The following is a 19,605-nucleotide window of genomic DNA, read 5'->3' as shown; positions in this document are numbered from 1 at the left end:
TCTTGTAATCTTTCAGGAGGGGTATTTTCGGATGACGTCATTTTGCGTCAGTTATTTTCTTTTAATTTTTTGAATATTTAATTTCTTGATTATTAATTTTCTTAATTATTTAATTTCTAATTATTTACTGAACGTGATTCATGAGTGTAATCTAAAATGCTACGGCCGGGAATCGAACCCTCGGCCTCTGGATTACGAGCTTTGCATGCTAACCACTAGACAAGACAAGTTATTACCAATGGAGGAAAATAAAGTGTTAAATGGAAACTCATTTGTGGCGCCATCTATCGGGGAACATCTCTGAACGGATAGTCAGAATTTTATCCAGTGCTGATGGCGCCATCTAGTGATGTTAAAAATGTTTAATTGTGAATTCTTATTTAAAAAAAATTATATTTTTGGAAGGAATAATGCTTCGCTGTGAATTAAAATGTTATGGAGTGCATTTGAACTCGTGACATACAGATTCTTCAGTCGGCGGTATGGTCAACGCATTAGACCGCTCGGCTGAAGAATCTTACAAAGAAGTAGCAATTTAAAGTTCATATACTCATACAGGGGATAATTTTTCAATTAAATGATGAAAGTCAAGAGTAGATGAATCAGACAAAGGAATTTTAATGACAAAGAGCCTAATCAAAGCAACGTGATCTAATAAATCCTTCAGAGAGAGATAAAATATTTATTTTTGCTTTTTAAGGGGGGTGATTGCTACATGCTTAAGAAATTTTCTTGTTTAAATTTGTTCCAGACAGGATGACCAATTCAATGAGACTACGTCACAAGTCTCAATTACTGGACGAATCAGAGTTCAGATTGTTATCAGCTTATCTGAGCGATTCTAGCTTTATTTTAGTAAAGACATCAGTTTGAAGTGTTCTGCTGTCGGCTTCACTAGACGTTTACACCATGAGCTTCAAGGGTCAGAAACGAAAATGCGACAGCACAAGCAACTCTGCCAAGTCGGCAAAATTTGACGAAATTAAAGTAAGTATTGCTCCTTTATTCGTTTTTGAAAATAAGAATTGTGTATTTGTTTGAAAGCTTTATGATTTATTCTAATTTTCTATTGCAGCCGGGAAACCCATTTTTGGAGAAGGACGTGCCAGAAGGACTTTTACCGATTGGAGAAGAGGTGTTCGTGTATCCCAATACTTTCCAGAGCAATGTCAGCCTGCAGATACGAAAATTTCACAAATATGGAGAAAAGCACTATCCGACGAAGGAAGGGATCTCCTTGCGGCCTTGGTGGGCTACAGATATCATAGGAAGGAAATCAGTGCCTCAAACCAAGCAACAACTGCGTACGATATTTGAACATGAACTCACCATCGAGAGCAATGACTTTGCTCATTTCAAATTCACGCGTTTAGCACCAAATGGAGAGCCCCGATCAATCACACTATCGTCAGAGCAATGGACTGAAATGATCCGACAACAAAATGCTATTACGAATGCGTTGCTAGATCATGTATTCCGTGAAATGGACTTTTTGAACGCGTACAGTACCATAACGAATACCACAGTAGCAAAAAGCACCTTGCCTGCTTCATTGGATACAAGTTTGGGTACGCATTACCTTCACAACGTGCTAGAGAGTGTTCTGTGTAAAATGTTCAAAGACAAGGGACTTAAAGATCCCGAAATGTTAGCTGAAGAACTACATGGGAATCGCATTGAGAATTTTAATTCTCTTGCACTAGCTATGGACGTTTTAGAAATGGCCGAAGAATTTCGGGAAAATTTGTGGGAAGACCCAACATTTTTGTGCATGAAGCCCGCAATGTATGTAACTGAACATTTTTTAAAACATGTGGAACTAAACAAAGTTCTGTCTTCTGTCCGTGAAAAAACTATGTCCATCAGACGCATTTGAGTATTTTGAATTAAAAATGTGAAAAAAAAATGTACACAAATGAAAATTTGATATTATGTTTGTAAATTGCTTTAAGAAAAAATAAAATGTCATTGCTTAGAATAAACTGTGTCGTTATTGTAGCATTTTTCAAGAAGGAAAAAAGAAGTTCTGTATTCAAAAAAGAAGATATTGTTGCATTTTAATAACACATTCTCGTGGGAAATATATACGAAATACATTGTTTATACTAAATTTTGTCTTTGTTGTATTAGTTTGAAAGAAAAAAAAGTTATTCTGCATTGAAAAAAAAAAACTTTACAGACAACTCAGATTAAAACTTTGGAAAAAAATATTTTCCGCAATATATTATTAGGAAAAAATAATATGTTTGTTAAAATACAATAAAACTATGATTTAGTTTTCTGGATTGTAGAAATGAGGCATTAAAATAAAATTTATATCAATACGTTTTTCAAAATTTATAATTTCCTCTTCGTATTTTTCCCATAAATCCGAGTTAAATGAAGCGTGTGATGTCTCGGAAGCAAAGGGGGAGGAGAACGGTTCTAGTTCTGTGTATTGTTTTCAATCCATTGACATGTTTAAGCTTTATTATCTAATTTTAGCCTTTCTCTTAGTATTAGTCGAAGTCCTTGGCATGTACTAATCTATTGAAATATCACAAAAATTATATTTTCATTCAGACTTAATTACAAAACCGTACAATGAGACGAAGAAAGCATCGACAGTATAAATATTACTTACAAGAAAGTGCATATAGAAAGATATGAAAGAGTGATGTTGAAGTCTAATCCATGTACTATATTCAACAACACAATAAAAACACAAGTTTCTTTTAAAATGATGAACATCATTTATTCACACACAGTAAAAAACAATTAAACAAACTTACACCTTTAAGTAAAACTCTTCAAAACTTACAAGCATATTCTTAACATCGATTACATTGAATAAATCAGACACAAAACATTTTAAACATGGACCGTCAACATTCAGAGTAACGAACTCACGAACCAAGGCTTCCCAATTAACATTATAAAGAGCCTGTCCGAAAAAAGTGTCGAATTTTCGTCCCCCTTGTTAATGATTCACATTCATGCACTCTCATGTAAAAAGTGAATCTATTTTTACAATCCACGCATTCTTTTTTCGAAAGACAGTTTATGTTCCGTATGAGTTCATTAAAGAGGCACTTACGTAGAGAATCAGCTAATTCATCAATTCCTTGTGCTGTGCATGAGTTGATTTCATCACATCGACAACCACAGGGATATTTTTTTCTCAATTTCCGAAAGGATGTGCTCTTTTAGAGTACTAGTCATACGTTTGTCTTTGACACTACGTGAGATACAAGGGTACGCGTAACACAATTTGTCAATCTCGTTTTAGTTTGAACAATCTTTGCACACTAACACAGAAGTTACCATTTGCACTCTCGTTGAATACACAAACGTCCTTTTTACAACAAAAGCGAAATCACGGTCTTCGATTAATTTTTGATTTATATTTTTACGTAGACTTAAAATAAGCGAACTAAACACATCTGGTTCTAAGAAAATACCATCCTTAGTTGGACGAAGAATACCATCTTTCCCACATGTGTATCTTCTAATCTGCACGCGTGTACGTTTCCCAAAAGTATTCACTAAAGTGAAAATATTATCACCCAAGTGTATCATATCATCTGGTTGGGGAATAGGCTCAATGTACATTTTCGTGCTCGTTGCATCCATCTGTTCAACTTCAAGCTTCAAAGTTTCAGAATGATTTTCAGCAACGTCACTCATTCTTAACTTTTTCATAGGCTTAGAAGTCTCAATACCAAAATATTTTTTCTCTGAACTTAAAAGATAAAGCAAACTAGGTTTTAACACTAGCGTGTTAAGAAAAATCCTAAGTATATAGAGCAAAATTACTCGACGTCTTTCCAAGCACAGAATCACACTGAAAATGATTCTCCAAACATCCACTATAAACCAACGCATATTCACTTTAACCAGTGAGAAGAAGTGTACATATGTTTTATGCTATTGACGTCATAGAATATCACATGAACTTTTGAGTAGAATTGAGTTGTTTTCCACAGTATTCGGATTTTTAGAAAATGACATGAGTGCGATTTCTCGGAAGCAAAGGGTGAACTGTGAGGGTGGCAAATCAGGGAATGTAGTAGCAATCCTTTACTCATTCCTGATCTGGTGAATCACCTTGCCGGGAACGATGATTAATCAATGGAAGAAAAGGATCCGAACACATGCAGCACCGAGTAATAAAGCGGTTCAATAAATGAAATTTCAAAAAAAAAAAAAAAAAAAAAAACTGATCTTATAATAAATGCTTTAAATTAAAAAAAAAAGCTTTCTTAGTTTCCGAAATCCGTCTCTTAATTTCAGAAAGAATACCGTTGTTCTGAATGAACATTGATCCTAGTTAAATGAAATTTCTTAGCGTTTCAAACTTAAAGTTCCCAATCACGAGATTATTTTGGAAGTAAACAACTCTAGTACAGGACATTCTTTTTACACTTTTTTATTCTAAGCTTAGTTATATGAGTCTATAATTTATTTAGTTTTCAATATTTAGAGCATGGAAATTTTAAATTCACATTGTTTTCCTATGTGAGTTTAAGTTTTATCAGTCCTTGATTTTGCTTTTTTACATTTCTTGCAAAAGTTTACCATTATGAAACTTAGTTTATATCATTTTGACTTTGCAATGGTTACATTTTAATAAATTTTGCGATGTGATTAGTACTTTTTAATATTGTCTCTTCATTTTTAACTAGAGAAACCTTAGTTTTTTGGTACTTTGAAATTAGAAGTTCTGTATTTTCATTCAACGTTTTTTGTTATGTGTGCGTAAATTTCATCAATTCATGATTAATATTGTTATATTTTTTTGAATAAATTTTATTATAAGAATAATAAATGTTTTTGAACTCAGAAATTCTTACAATTTGACAAATACAAGTGTGTCAAAAGTTTATTAATTCCTGCTTGATACTTTGTTTTTGCTATGTGTTTAGTACTAATTTTCTCACTTATGTTTGACGAGAGAAGTTAAACACAAGGGAAAATGCAGAAATTCTAAGTTTTTTCAACTTGCAAGTTCTATGTTTTCACTCAACGTTTTTGTTGTTGCACGCGAAAATTTCTCGATTGGTACTATTTATGTATAAGTACTAGATATTTTTGTCTAAAATTTACTATACGAATATTGGTTGTTTTCGGGTTCAGAACTTATTGCACTTTTTATTTTAAGTTTTGCTATGTGAGTCTAAAGATTTTTGGTCCCTACTCGGTACCTTGAGTTATATTTTCAAAGTTTTACAAGATGAATCTTAATCTTTTTGACTTGGTTTTATTTATTTACTTATTTATTTACATTTTGATTAAGTTTTGCTAAGTGATTAGTGCTTTTACAATTCCCTTCACACTCTTACGTTTAACTAGAGAAATCTTAGTTTTTGGTATTTTGAACTTAGAAATTCTAAATTTTCATTCAATGTGTTTATGTATGAGTAAATATTTATCATATCATGATTAATTGAGCAAAGTACTCATGTGCAACTAAGATAATGCAGGTATATCAATAGTATAACTCTTTTCTAAATTTACGTTTTAGTAAAAGTTCTTTAGTTCCTGGTAAATTTAAAAACATTAATCTTTATAACAGGCAAACACATAGTTCGTTTTCCAATTTAAATAAAAAAAGTTGGTGTGTGGGGAGATGTTTCTTTACACTCGATGTAAACAGATGATATAGTGGTCGAGATCTGATCAAGATTTTAATTTTCTTTATGATGGGTTTATAACTTGTATTTTTCGGCGGGGCGCAGAGGCATGGGATTTATTTCCCATTGACTCTCGATGAAATGTGCTTGTGCTTTTTAATCCCGTGCCTTTGTGCCCCGCCAAAAAATACAAGTTATAAACCCATCATAAAGAAAATTAAAATTTTGATCAGATCTCGACCACTATATCATCTGTTTACATCGAGTGTAAAGAAACATCTCCCCACACACCAACTTTTTTATTTAAATTGGAAAACGAACTATGTGTTTGCCTGTTATAAAGATTAATGTTTTTAAATTTACCAGGAACTAAAGAACTTTTACTAAAACGTAAATTTAGAAAAGAGTTATACTATTGATATACCTGCATTATCTTAGTTGCACATGAGTACTTTGCTCAATTAATCATGATATGATAAATATTTACTCATACATAAACACATTGAATGAAAATTTAGAATTTCTAAGTTCAAAATACCAAAAACTAAGATTTCTCTAGTTAAACGTAAGAGTGTGAAGGGAATTGTAAAAGCACTAATCACTTAGCAAAACTTAATCAAAATGCAAATAAATAAGTAAATAAATAAAACCAAGTCAAAAAGATTAAGATTCATCTTGTAAAACTTTGAAAATATAACTCAAGGTACCGAGTAGGGACCAAAAATCTTTAGACTCACATAGCAAAACTTAAAATAAAAAGTGCAATAAGTTCTGAACCCGAAAACAACCAATATTCGTATAGTAAATTTTAGACAAAAATATCTAGTACTTATACATAAATAGTACCAATCGAGAAATTTTCGCGTGCAACAACAAAAACGTTGAGTGAAAACATAGAACTTGCAAGTTGAAAAAACTTAGAATTTCTGCATTTTCCCTTGTGTTTAACTTCTCTCGTCAAACATAAGTGAGAAAATTAGTACTAAACACATAGCAAAAACAAAGTATCAAGCAGGAATTAATAAACTTTTGACACACTTGTATTTGTCAAATTGTAAGAATTTCTGAGTTCAAAAACATTTATTATTCTTATAATAAAATTTAGTCAAAAAAATATAACAATATTAATCATGAATTGATGAAATTTACGCACACATAACAAAAAACGTTGAATGAAAATACAGAACTTCTAATTTCAAAGTACCAAAAAACTAAGGTTTCTCTAGTTAAAAATGAAGAGACAATATTAAAAAGTACTAATCACATCGCAAAATTTATTAAAATGTAACCATTGCAAAGTCAAAATGATATAAACTAAGTTTCATAATGGTAAACTTTTGCAAGAAATGTAAAAAAGCAAAATCAAGGACTGATAAAACTTAAACTCACATAGGAAAACAATGTGAATTTAAAATTTCCATGCTCTAAATATTGAAAACTAAATAAATTATAGACTCATATAACTAAGCTTAGAATAAAAAAGTGTAAAAAGAATGTCCTGTACTAGAGTTGTTTACTTCCAAAATAATCTCGTGATTGGGAACTTTAAGTTTGAAACGCTAAGAAATTTCATTTAACTAGGATCAATGTTCATTCAGAACAACGGTATTCTTTCTGAAATTAAGAGACGGATTTCGGAAACTAAGAAAGCTTTTTTTTTTAATTTAAAGCATTTATTATAAGATCAGTTTTTTTTTTTTTTTTTTTTTTGAAATTTCATTTATTGAACCGCTTTATTACTCGGTGCTGCATGTGTTCGGATCCTTTTCTTCCATTGATTAATCATCGTTCCCGGCAAGGTGATTCACCAGATCAGGAATGAGTAAAGGATTGCTACTACATTCCCTGATTTGCCACCCTCACAGTTCACCCTTTGCTTCCGAGAAATCGCACTCATGTCATTTTCTAAAAATCCGAATACTGTGGAAAACAACTCAATTCTACTCAAAAGTTCATGTGATATTCTATGACGTCAATAGCATAAAACATATGTACACTTCTTCTCATTGGTTAAAGTGAATATGCGTTGGTTTATAGTGGATGTTTGGAGAATCATTTTCAGTGTGATTCTGTGCTTGGAAAGACGTCGAGTAATTTTGCTCTATATACTTAGGATTTTTCTTAACACGCTAGTGTTAAAACCTAGTTTGCTTTATCTTTTAAGTTCAGAGAAAAAATATTTTGGTATTGAGACTTCTAAGCCTATGAAAAAGTTAAGAATGAGTGACGTTGCTGAAAATCATTCTGAAACTTTGAAGCTTGAAGTTGAACAGATGGATGCAACGAGCACGAAAATGTACATTGAGCCTATTCCCCAACCAGATGATATGATACACTTGGGTGATAATATTTTCACTTTAGTGAATACTTTTGGGAAACGTACACGCGTGCAGATTAGAAGATACACATGTGGGAAAGATGGTATTCTTCGTCCAACTAAGGATGGTATTTTCTTAGAACCAGATGTGTTTAGTTCGCTTATTTTAAGTCTACGTAAAAATATAAATCAAAAATTAATCGAAGACCGTGATTTCGCTTTTGTTGTAAAAAGGACGTTTGTGTATTCAACGAGAGTGCAAATGGTAACTTCTGTGTTAGTGTGCAAAGATTGTTCAAACTAAAACGAGATTGACAAATTGTGTTACGCGTACCCTTGTATCTCACGTAGTGTCAAAGACAAACGTATGACTAGTACTCTAAAAGAGCACATCCTTTCGGAAATTGAGAAAAAAATATCCCTGTGGTTGTCGATGTGATGAAATCAACTCATGCACAGCACAAGGAATTGATGAATTAGCTGATTCTCTACGTAAGTGCCTCTTTAATGAACTCATACGGAACATAAACTGTCTTTCGAAAAAAGAATGCGTGGATTGTAAAAATAGATTCACTTTTTACATGAGAGTGCATGAATGTGAATCATTAACAAGGGGGACGAAAATTCGACACTTTTTTCGGACAGGCTCTTTATAATGTTAATTGGGAAGCCTTGGTTCGTGAGTTCGTTACTCTGAATGTTGACGGTCCATGTTTAAAATGTTTTGTGTCTGATTTATTCAATGTAATCGATGTTAAGAATATGCTTGTAAGTTTTGAAGAGTTTTACTTAAAGGTGTAAGTTTGTTTAATTGTTTTTTACTGTGTGTGAATAAATGATGTTCATCATTTTAAAAGAAACTTGTGTTTTTATTGTGTTGTTGAATATAGTACATGGATTAGACTTCAACATCACTCTTTCATATCTTTCTATATGCACTTTCTTGTAAGTAATATTTATACTGTCGATGCTTTCTTCGTCTCATTGTACGGTTTTGTAATTAAGTCTGAATGAAAATATAATTTTTGTGATATTTCAATAGATTAGTACATGCCAAGGACTTCGACTAATACTAAGAGAAAGGCTAAAATTAGATAATAAAGCTTAAACATGTCAATGGATTGAAAACAATACACAGAACTAGAACCGTTCTCCTCCCCCTTTGCTTCCGAGACATCACACGCTTCATTTAACTCGGATTTATGGGAAAAATACGAAGAGGAAATTATAAATTTTGAAAAACGTATTGATATAAATTTTATTTTAATGCCTCATTTCTACAATCCAGAAAACTAAATCATAGTTTTATTGTATTTTAACAAACATATTATTTTTTCCTAATAATATATTGCGGAAAATATTTTTTTCCAAAGTTTTAATCTGAGTTGTCTGTAAAGTTTTTTTTTCAATGCAGAATAACTTTTTTTTCTTTCAAACTAATACAACAAAGACAAAATTTAGTATAAACAATGTATTTCGTATATATTTCCCACGAGAATGTGTTATTAAAATGCAACAATATCTTCTTTTTTGAATACAGAACTTCTTTTTTCCTTCTTGAAAAATGCTACAATAACGACACAGTTTATTCTAAGCAATGACATTTTATTTTTTCTTAAAGCAATTTACAAACATAATATCAAATTTTCATTTGTGTACATTTTTTTTTCACATTTTTAATTCAAAATACTCAAATGCGTCTGATGGACATAGTTTTTCACGGACAGAAGACAGAACTTTGTTTAGTTCCACATGTTTTAAAAAATGTTCAGTTACATACATTGCGGGCTTCATGCACAAAAATGTTGGGTCTTCCCACAAATTTTCCCGAAATTCTTCGGCCATTTCTAAAACGTCCATAGCTAGTGCAAGAGAATTAAAATTCTCAATGCGATTCCCATGTAGTTCTTCAGCTAACATTTCGGGATCTTTAAGTCCCTTGTCTTTGAACATTTTACACAGAACACTCTCTAGCACGTTGTGAAGGTAATGCGTACCCAAACTTGTATCCAATGAAGCAGGCAAGGTGCTTTTTGCTACTGTGGTATTCGTTATGGTACTGTACGCGTTCAAAAAGTCCATTTCACGGAATACATGATCTAGCAACGCATTCGTAATAGCATTTTGTTGTCGGATCATTTCAGTCCATTGCTCTGACGATAGTGTGATTGATCGGGGCTCTCCATTTGGTGCTAAACGCGTGAATTTGAAATGAGCAAAGTCATTGCTCTCGATGGTGAGTTCATGTTCAAATATCGTACGCAGTTGTTGCTTGGTTTGAGGCACTGATTTCCTTCCTATGATATCTGTAGCCCACCAAGGCCGCAAGGAGATCCCTTCCTTCGTCGGATAGTGCTTTTCTCCATATTTGTGAAATTTTCGTATCTGCAGGCTGACATTGCTCTGGAAAGTATTGGGATACACGAACACCTCTTCTCCAATCGGTAAAAGTCCTTCTGGCACGTCCTTCTCCAAAAATGGGTTTCCCGGCTGCAATAGAAAATTAGAATAAATCATAAAGCTTTCAAACAAATACACAATTCTTATTTTCAAAAACGAATAAAGGAGCAATACTTACTTTAATTTCGTCAAATTTTGCCGACTTGGCAGAGTTGCTTGTGCTGTCGCATTTTCGTTTCTGACCCTTGAAGCTCATGGTGTAAACGTCTAGTGAAGCCGACAGCAGAACACTTCAAACTGATGTCTTTACTAAAATAAAGCTAGAATCGCTCAGATAAGCTGATAACAATCTGAACTCTGATTCGTCCAGTAATTGAGACTTGTGACGTAGTCTCATTGAATTGGTCATCCTGTCTGGAACAAATTTAAACAAGAAAATTTCTTAAGCATGTAGCAATCACCCCCCTTAAAAAGCAAAAATAAATATTTTATCTCTCTCTGAAGGATTTATTAGATCACGTTGCTTTGATTAGGCTCTTTGTCATTAAAATTCCTTTGTCTGATTCATCTACTCTTGACTTTCATCATTTAATTGAAAAATTATCCCCTGTATGAGTATATGAACTTTAAATTGCTACTTCTTTGTAAGATTCTTCAGCCGAGCGGTCTAATGCGTTGACCATACCGCCGACTGAAGAATCTGTATGTCACGAGTTCAAATGCACTCCATAACATTTTAATTCACAGCGAAGCATTATTCCTTCCAAAAATATAATTTTTTTTAAATAAGAATTCACAATTAAACATTTTTAACATCACTAGATGGCGCCATCAGCACTGGATAAAATTCTGACTATCCGTTCAGAGATGTTCCCCGATAGATGGCGCCACAAATGAGTTTCCATTTAACACTTTATTTTCCTCCATTGGTAATAACTTGTCTTGTCTAGTGGTTAGCATGCAAAGCTCGTAATCCAGAGGCCGAGGGTTCGATTCCCGGCCGTAGCATTTTAGATTACACTCATGAATCACGTTCAGTAAATAATTAGAAATTAAATAATTAAGAAAATTAATAATCAAGAAATTAAATATTCAAAAAATTAAAAGAAAATAACTGACGCAAAATGACGTCATCCGAAAATACCCCTCCTGAAAGATTACAAGACGATCACGTGATCATCCAAGATGGCGGAGGACCACGCCCTCTCCCATTCCCCGAGACGTGAGTCATGTCACACGGGAGATTTTGTCACACGAACGGGGTGAGGATCTGTCCCACGAAATTTGTCCGCCATAAACCTCCGCTTACTACTTATATATATATATATATATATATATATATATATATATATATATATAAATGAATGTTTGTCTGTATGTCATCCATGAACTCAAAAACTACCCGGCAGATTTGGCTGAAACTTTCACCGTTTGTTATTTTTGGTACTGGGAATGTTAATAGACCAGTTCGAAAAAAATCCGATCGATAGTTCCTTTTTTATTCCAATTTAAGTCACAATCCATCGGATAAATACGAATAAAATGATCGGCTGTAGAAATTAATTCGCGTGAAAGATCTCATTGATAAGAAGTTAGCTGTTGCCATTTTTCTTGAGTTTGAACAAATAAATTCTTTCTTTATTGTTTTATGACTTTCCATGCAACGGGGGGATTTAAAACTTTTTCTATTTGATATTTTTAGCGATGGATTGATCTTGCAAACTGCGTGAGTACAAAATTTGAGTATAGTCACGGCTTCACTTGATACCTGGACCGATTATTATGAAAATTGCTATATATATGTGTATTTTTCCACGGAGAAGGTGCATAATATGCTCATTGAAGCCACTCGCCACCAGGTGGCACTGCAGAGTAGCAACTTCTGCCCCGTTCAACCGATTGTCATGAAAATCAGTATAATGATGTATTTTTTTGTTGGCGTAGCAACGCGCGTCGGGTACAGCTAGTTTTTTGATAAATTATAGTGTGGCCCTGATAAGTTGTGGCATGACCTTACTTCTTTTTGGGGAGTTCAGTGAAAACGAGACGTGTTATCGGCACGAATTTGAGTCGGAACACTTTCACAAAACTACTACAACACTTGCCCAATTTAAAAGCGTCAATCGCACTTCCACCAGAAAAGAAGTGAACACTCTCAAGGTCAAACTTCAACTTACCAGAGTCACGTTATATCTCTCGCTGCCATAGGAGCTTACGACATACCATATTTCCAAAATGAAAGCCAATTTTTGGCCTTTCTTCTCATCCTCTTCTGTAAACATCGGTGGAAGAAACAGATACGCGTATTAGGTTTCACTAAGCCGTTTCTTCCTCTTTTTTGAAAAATGTTGTTATTAGGCATGTTTACAGTGGGCCGTTACCAGGCATTTCAACTTGGATGTATACAACCTTTTAACCAAGAGTCTTTTTACTATAAGTATTTTTGTGTATTTACTTTTCTGTTAATATTTTTATTTTATACGATTATATATATGTAACATTATTCTCTCTCATTAATTCCTAGTTACTTGGCCCCAATATAGCACTTTGAACCTATTAATTTTTCAAGCCTTTTCCCCCTTATATATATGTTTTTTTTAATGTATATGTGTGTATATATATATATATGTATGTATGTGTGTGTATGTATATATATATGTATGTATATATAAAATTAAGCAAACAGAATTTCAAATATTAAACAAATTAAAAATAATTAATGATGATAAAAAAGAAAAAAGCAAACAGCTATTAAGTAGGAAAAGATAAGATAGGAGAAGATAAAGTGTGAATCCAGAGCTCATCAGCCGTGGAGGAGTCATTAAATATGGTCAGAAGACCAAAATTTTTAACTATGAACTAAAAGAGAATGTTTAAGCTCCAGTACATGCAATATCGAGTAACAATGGGCAAAAGCACCACTTGCTATACTAAAAACAATAAACTAGAGCTCAAACCTAAAACTAAAAGCAGGGGGTTTCGCCTCGACTAATTAGGAAAACAAGTTCCGATAAATAGCCTTCCACGGGACGGTACCTGCCTATAACAAAATTGTCTTACCTTGAAATCCACGTAAACAGAGCCGAGTCCATTATTCCACCTGATAAAGTTCAGTCCAGTTGTCAACGAAACAATAAAATAACGACAGAAACAAATCCATAGACATACCGAGTCGCCTGTTTCCCACGTGTAAAAAATTCATCCACCCCAGTGATTCATAAAACATGGTTTGTCACGGTTGTATCATACATTTACACAGTTAAACAGTTTCAAAAGAAGCAAAATGCTCATCGAAGGCTATACTTAAGCAAATATTTTCAACTAGATTTTTAGGAAAGTTATTTTTAAAAAGTAAGTTTTTCAGTACTGAAATTTCTTGCTTAAATGTAGAAATGGTATTACAAATTCTTTTTATTCTGATAGCTTCTGATATATATATATATATATATATATTTATATATATGTATGTATGTGTGTATAGGTATGTGCGTATATGCGATATGTATATGTATTTCAAGTTTTCCCTTCAGTTTCTTTCCCTCCCCCTCAACCACCATGGTACCCTTCACCGGTTAAGCTAGAAATGGCAGGTACGAAGGTATCATTGGTTTAAAATAAAAAATAAAATAAAATAGGAGCTTACGTCAGAATCTCATTTGTGCATGTTTATCATTTGCAGCACCTCCAAGGTTTGAGTCCAAGTTCATCAGCATCAGTGTGCCCAAAGGACAAGACGCGGAACTGCGTTGTGAGGCGAAAGGAGATCTACCCATACAAATCAGCTGGGAAAAGGACAAACAGCCTTTGGACCCGAAATCCATAAAAAGGTAAAGTGGAACAAATTCAAGTGCATAGATAGATTGATGCAATGCAGCAGTTTTCAAGAGCTTGCATCAGGGTTGGCCGGATTGGACCCAATTGGGTTGGACCCAATGGGATTTTTTGAAAAACCCCATTCAAAAAACCCCATTATTTAGCCCACTATTGGTATTTTTTTTAATTACAGGAAACATTTGAACAGGAAACCTTGAAACTTTGCTTAGAGTCTAATATGACTTCTTCACATTGTCCATCATAAAACTGTTTTGGAGTTTTTTTCTGTCTTTTTGCTAAAAAAAAAAAAAAAAAAAAAATGATAAAATGATGACAAAAATTTGGTGCCCCCTTTCCTTTATTGCTCCGGGCCCGGGCCCCGAATGCCCTGCCGTAAATCAATCCCTGCCAATAGGGAGAGGCCCTACATATTTTGTTGCATTTTCATTGAACAGAGTACGAAGAGCTATTTCAAATAGAACAACAAATGAAAAACAAGTTTGGAGGATAAAGAGCAGCATAAGCTTTATGCTGCTGTTTAGTTAGTAAAATGCTAGTCTGTCATCAAAGCATTAAAAACATTTTTGGAAAGCTATCAAAAAAAAAAAAGAAAGAAAGAATAATAATAAATAAATAAATAATAAAATAAAATAATTTGCTGAAGAAAGTTTAAAAAAATAAACCAGGTGGTCAACTTACAAAGGGTTTTTTACAATACTCCAAACCAAATTTGGCGTACATTAGTGGTCAAGATAGACAGGTGGTCAAGATAGAGAGGTGGTCAAGTTACATAGTTTTTCCTTCATTATATGAGATTGGACTAATTCCGATCCTGACAAAAGCTGTCAACATAGAAGGGTGGTCAATTTTACAGATTTTACTGTATGTGAAAAGAATAAATAAACATACTTAACTGCAATTTGAGATTTTTTTAAATTAATGCAATAACAATACATTCCACATTCTTCAACTCCATGATTAAACCTCACGCAACCAAAATTGTATTAAAATATTATGGCGCACGAACATCATAAGAGTTTCAAAATCGAATACCCCAGAAGAAGAAACAAAACATCTAAATTCCACTCTTCGCCAAAAGGCTTTTTCAAACCAAGTATCCGAAGCTTCCCTTGAAATAACTTTAAAATTAAATGATATTTTTGATGAAGAGAAGGAAAAGGAAACAATTTCTTCTCCAACCTCCCTTTTTTTCCTCCGCTGCCTGGAGGAAATTATTTATGGATTGAATGCAAGTTTCTAATAAGGTGTTCGATGACTAATGCTTGTTCGGTGCACTCGTTCTTCGTGTCGTTCTTCTTCAACCCCATTTTTCCTTCGCATAATGAAATATTCATGGCTTCTCTCTTCACTTCGCTTCTGTTGTTTCTTGTTCACGGCTTTTAGTTTAGAGTGCATGCTCAGTTTTGTGCTTTTGTTTTTTGGAATAAAAAAAAAAAGAGAAGTTCTTTTATGGAACATGCATATCATTTAATGGTGTGTGTGTCTATCTGAAGGCAAACCTTTGTTGCTCCATGAATACATTGCTTTTGAAATGTGTAGCTATGGATAGATTTGTTCCGGAAATACGCAGTAAGAGGTAGCCGCTTTTCAATTTTTTTCATGCTCAAAAGGGCAGGAGAAATGCCTCGTCAGTGTTACATTTGTTTATGACAATTTTTGAAAATTTCATTTAAAAACGAAAAGCAATTTAAAAGAAAAAGAAACTTAAGTACTGAGAATAAGTGGCACTTATGCATTAACTACTTCAGCAAATTTCAAATAAGGTCTTTTTTTGAGAAATCCCGATTGCTTATTGTTCTCACTTGACTGTTTTTTGTTGTCCTTTGATTTTATTTTCTCACCGCCACCCTCTGCAGCATCACCGTCGACCGGGTCCTCACGATGTTGCTCCTATAGCGAAAGCCGTCACCAGGTTGCATCCATGTCCTACACACACGCGCATACATACACAACTACACACACACGCACACACACACACACACACACACACACACACACACAAACACATACACACACATACAACTACACACACATTCACAAACACATACACACAACTACCCACACATTCATGCCTGCACACAGACACAAACACATATGCCTACACACACATACACATACCCCCCCACACACACACACATTCATATACACAACTACCCACACACTTATGCCAGCACACAGACAGAAACACAAGACAAACATGTGTGTGTAGGCACAAACACATGCCTACACACACATACACATACCCCCTGCACGCACACACACAAACACATACACAAATGCACAAACACATACACACAACTACCGACACATTCATGCCTGCACACAGACACAAACACATATGCCTACACACACATACACATACCCCCCCCACACACACACATTCATATACACAACTACCCACACACTTATGCCAGCACACAGACACAAACACACATGCCTACACACACATACACATACCCCCTACACACAAACACACGTACCCCCCACACACAAAACACACACGCCTACATACACACACTCGTGATTGCGAAAAACATAATTTGAATTCAAGATGTCAAAATTCAAATTAATTTTCCTCTTTTTTTTTCTTTTTTTTTAATTTGACTGCGTATTGTTTGTTTTGAATTTCAAGTTAGATTCCACATCAGAGTATTTCAACTTGTGTTCCATAAATCCTAAAATCTCTTTGAAACTTTTACAAGGGCTCCGCACATAATCGCTGTTTGCATAATCAAAGCGGCATTTTTTTTTTCCTTTTTTGAACTTTAATACGTATATATAAAAGATCGAATTCCTTAAGGCTTCTTGCTTGCAAAAATCAATATAAGTTAATATTTTAATAAAGAAATAAAAATCATAAATTTCGTAAGAAAATCTTTAAATTGCCAAAAGTGCTGCGAAACATCTAATTGTTATTAGGTTACACATTTCAACAATTATTCCAGACGCAAAAGACTAGGGACTGATCACGGTACTTTTCAACTTCAAATGTCCAGCATGTAATTATGAATTGAAACGAGCTGATGTGTGCATCACATGACTTCCTTTTACTCCAATTTAATGTCATTTTCTCATTATTGGCAGTTTTAATATGATTCAACAGTTTACTCTCTAAATATCACCAACAATGGCCAAATTGAAACCAGATTTAAAAATGTAAAAAAAAAAAAAAATCGCCAAATTTGTCGCCAAGTTGGCGACAAAACTTGGCGGCCAAAAGACTGGCGTTATATCGCCAAGTGTTCGCCAAATTATAACACCACTTGAGTTCACTTCGAAATTAACAATGATTTCCCCCAAAAAGGGGCAAAAGACCCTCTTTGGAGCATCCGAATGCAACCAAAAAGGGAGGTGCACAACTAGGCCCCACTAGGAGTCTACGAAATGTTCTATTTCAACTTTCTAGAACATTCCGTTCTTGAGTTATACGACATACATACGGACATACATACATGCAGACGTCACTAGAAAACGCGTTGTTTTTTTCGGGAATGATCAGATTGGTTATATCGCGTCTCTATACGTTCGTAGGCACTTATCCACGTGTAGTCGAGTCGAAAAAAAAACTCAACATTTATTCGGGGGGTGAGCAAAATGGAAATTAAGGTCGATTTTTGAGGGTTTTTTTTTTTTTTTTTTTGCGAATGCAATACTTCCTTTTTTGTAAAAGGAAGTAAAAAGAATCGGTAGAGAAATAACTTTCTTCTCCTTCATAATGATAGTAATTAAAGAAAAAAAAATTCATGGGCGTCAAACAATTTAAAAATATCAAAATGAGTTTTAAAAGACATTTCTTATACTTTATACCAATCAGTTATGCTACACATAACTACTTAGCGAGGAGTTAAAAATTCTGCAGGATCTTTTATACTCGCATCTTGTCTTCAAAAAATCAGCTCCCATTTTTAAAAAAAAAAATTGAAGCCGAAGCTTCTTCCAATACGTCAAACACTGAAAATGGTTTTGGAAACATCATCTCAGGAGCGTCTTTGAAACAGTTTGCGACAGCGTAAATTAAGAAAAATTTTAAAACGTGTTAGCTTTACTTTTTCAGTCGCATTTTTCCAAAAGAAAGTTACTTGGTGACTGGAGTAAATTTTTCTAACGATGACTAATGCTTGAGTGCGGCATTTTCGCCTCGCTCTTTCTTCTTTCAACCTTTGCATAATGAAATATTCATGGCGTCGCTTTTTACTTCACTTCAGTTCGTCCTTCATCCGCGGTTTTGATTTTTGAAATGCATGTTCGCTTTTTTTTTTCCTCCGTTTCTGAAATGGGAATCTGTTTCAGATAACATGGAAGCCATTTAACATTTCGGTACATTTTTTATTGTTTTGCAACGTAGAATATTTTGGTTTTTAGAGATGTTTCGTTGCTTTTAAAAATTTTCGCAAATGCATGAGGACTGTGAGTCATTATGATAATCAATAGGTAAAGTTAAAAGATCTCAAAGGCCTAGTTACACGTGAAGCAAAAATTACCTTAAAACAGTCTTTTAGCTTGAAAAATTCGTATCCAGACACATTTGTCTTTATATTGTTTTTTGTGCTGAACAAAATAAGAGCAGAAAAGTCAAAGCTAACATAAGTGATTTGTCTTTTATTTTCTCGTTCTTTTCTGGAAAAATGGTTCAAGCTGACCTCAGCATGTTGTTTTCTGCCAAAAAAAAAATTTTTTTTAGCTTTTTGATCGAATTAAAAATGTGACTACGCTTGTATTTGTTCCGTTGTAACTTGTTGTAAATTGATGTTTTCAGAATTGAAGCTATAAAACCATGAACTTTCGAATTTACTCTGTTTCTGAAATGGATATAGGAGTTGAGTACTGTAAGAGCACTTATTCTTGCGAGGCTTTTTCATGCAGTCAAAAGTATTACTTTTAGTCACTGAAAATGATTGAATAAGCAAAAAAAAAAAAAACATGGAGCCAGTTTTGTTTTGTTTATTTTCCCAATGGGGTGGTTTTCTTCAGTCAAAAGTACTACTTTTAGTCATTGAAATGGATAGAATGAGCAAAAAAAAAAATAAATAACATGGGCCCAGAAAATACTTTTACTTTCCCAGCAGTTTTTTTTTTTAATTAATTTTTTTAAATGTCCGATTTTTCAAACAAAGCGTGGTCTTTATGACGTCACAAATGATGCTTTATGGCGCATCTTTCTACTACGTTTCCACGTTATGATAATCAAGCAGCGAATTAAAATTGCGCTCTACGCTTGCTATCAACCATATCTTTGGGAAACGTGCTGAAGGATGTCGTTTTCAGGGAGCTTCCCCGCTCTGCTACTGCATCCTTGTTGTACTGGACTGTAAGGCGCCTTATGTCCGAGAGGACGTTGGTGGGCGTAAATTTAAAAAAAAAATTTAAAAAAAAAGAAAAACAAATATAGGTGATTTACACCAACCTTACGTTAGCCTGATTGGGTTAATGTTTAAGGCGATG

The 19,605-nt window shown here is 33.8% G+C and overlaps 1 protein-coding gene across 1 annotated transcript in view; it reads left to right on the top strand.

Annotated features, from left to right (window-relative positions):
* The window catches only part of LOC129235105 (cell adhesion molecule Dscam2-like), a gene marked incomplete in the record, with an annotated part of 703,156 nt that overhangs the window by 635,341 nt on the left and 48,210 nt on the right, over positions 1–19,605 (top strand). Inside the window, 1 exon segment of the mRNA XM_054868789.1 lies at positions 14,026–14,156. Coding sequence (XP_054724764.1) covers positions 14,026–14,156 — 131 coding nt within the window.

The sequence above is a fragment of the Uloborus diversus genome, chromosome 2 (genome assembly GCF_026930045.1).
Source record: "Uloborus diversus isolate 005 chromosome 2, Udiv.v.3.1, whole genome shotgun sequence".
Taxonomy (NCBI): domain Eukaryota; kingdom Metazoa; phylum Arthropoda; class Arachnida; order Araneae; family Uloboridae; genus Uloborus; species Uloborus diversus.
The sequence above is the reverse complement of the archived record's forward strand: the minus strand, read 5'-3'. Positions and strand labels throughout refer to the sequence as shown.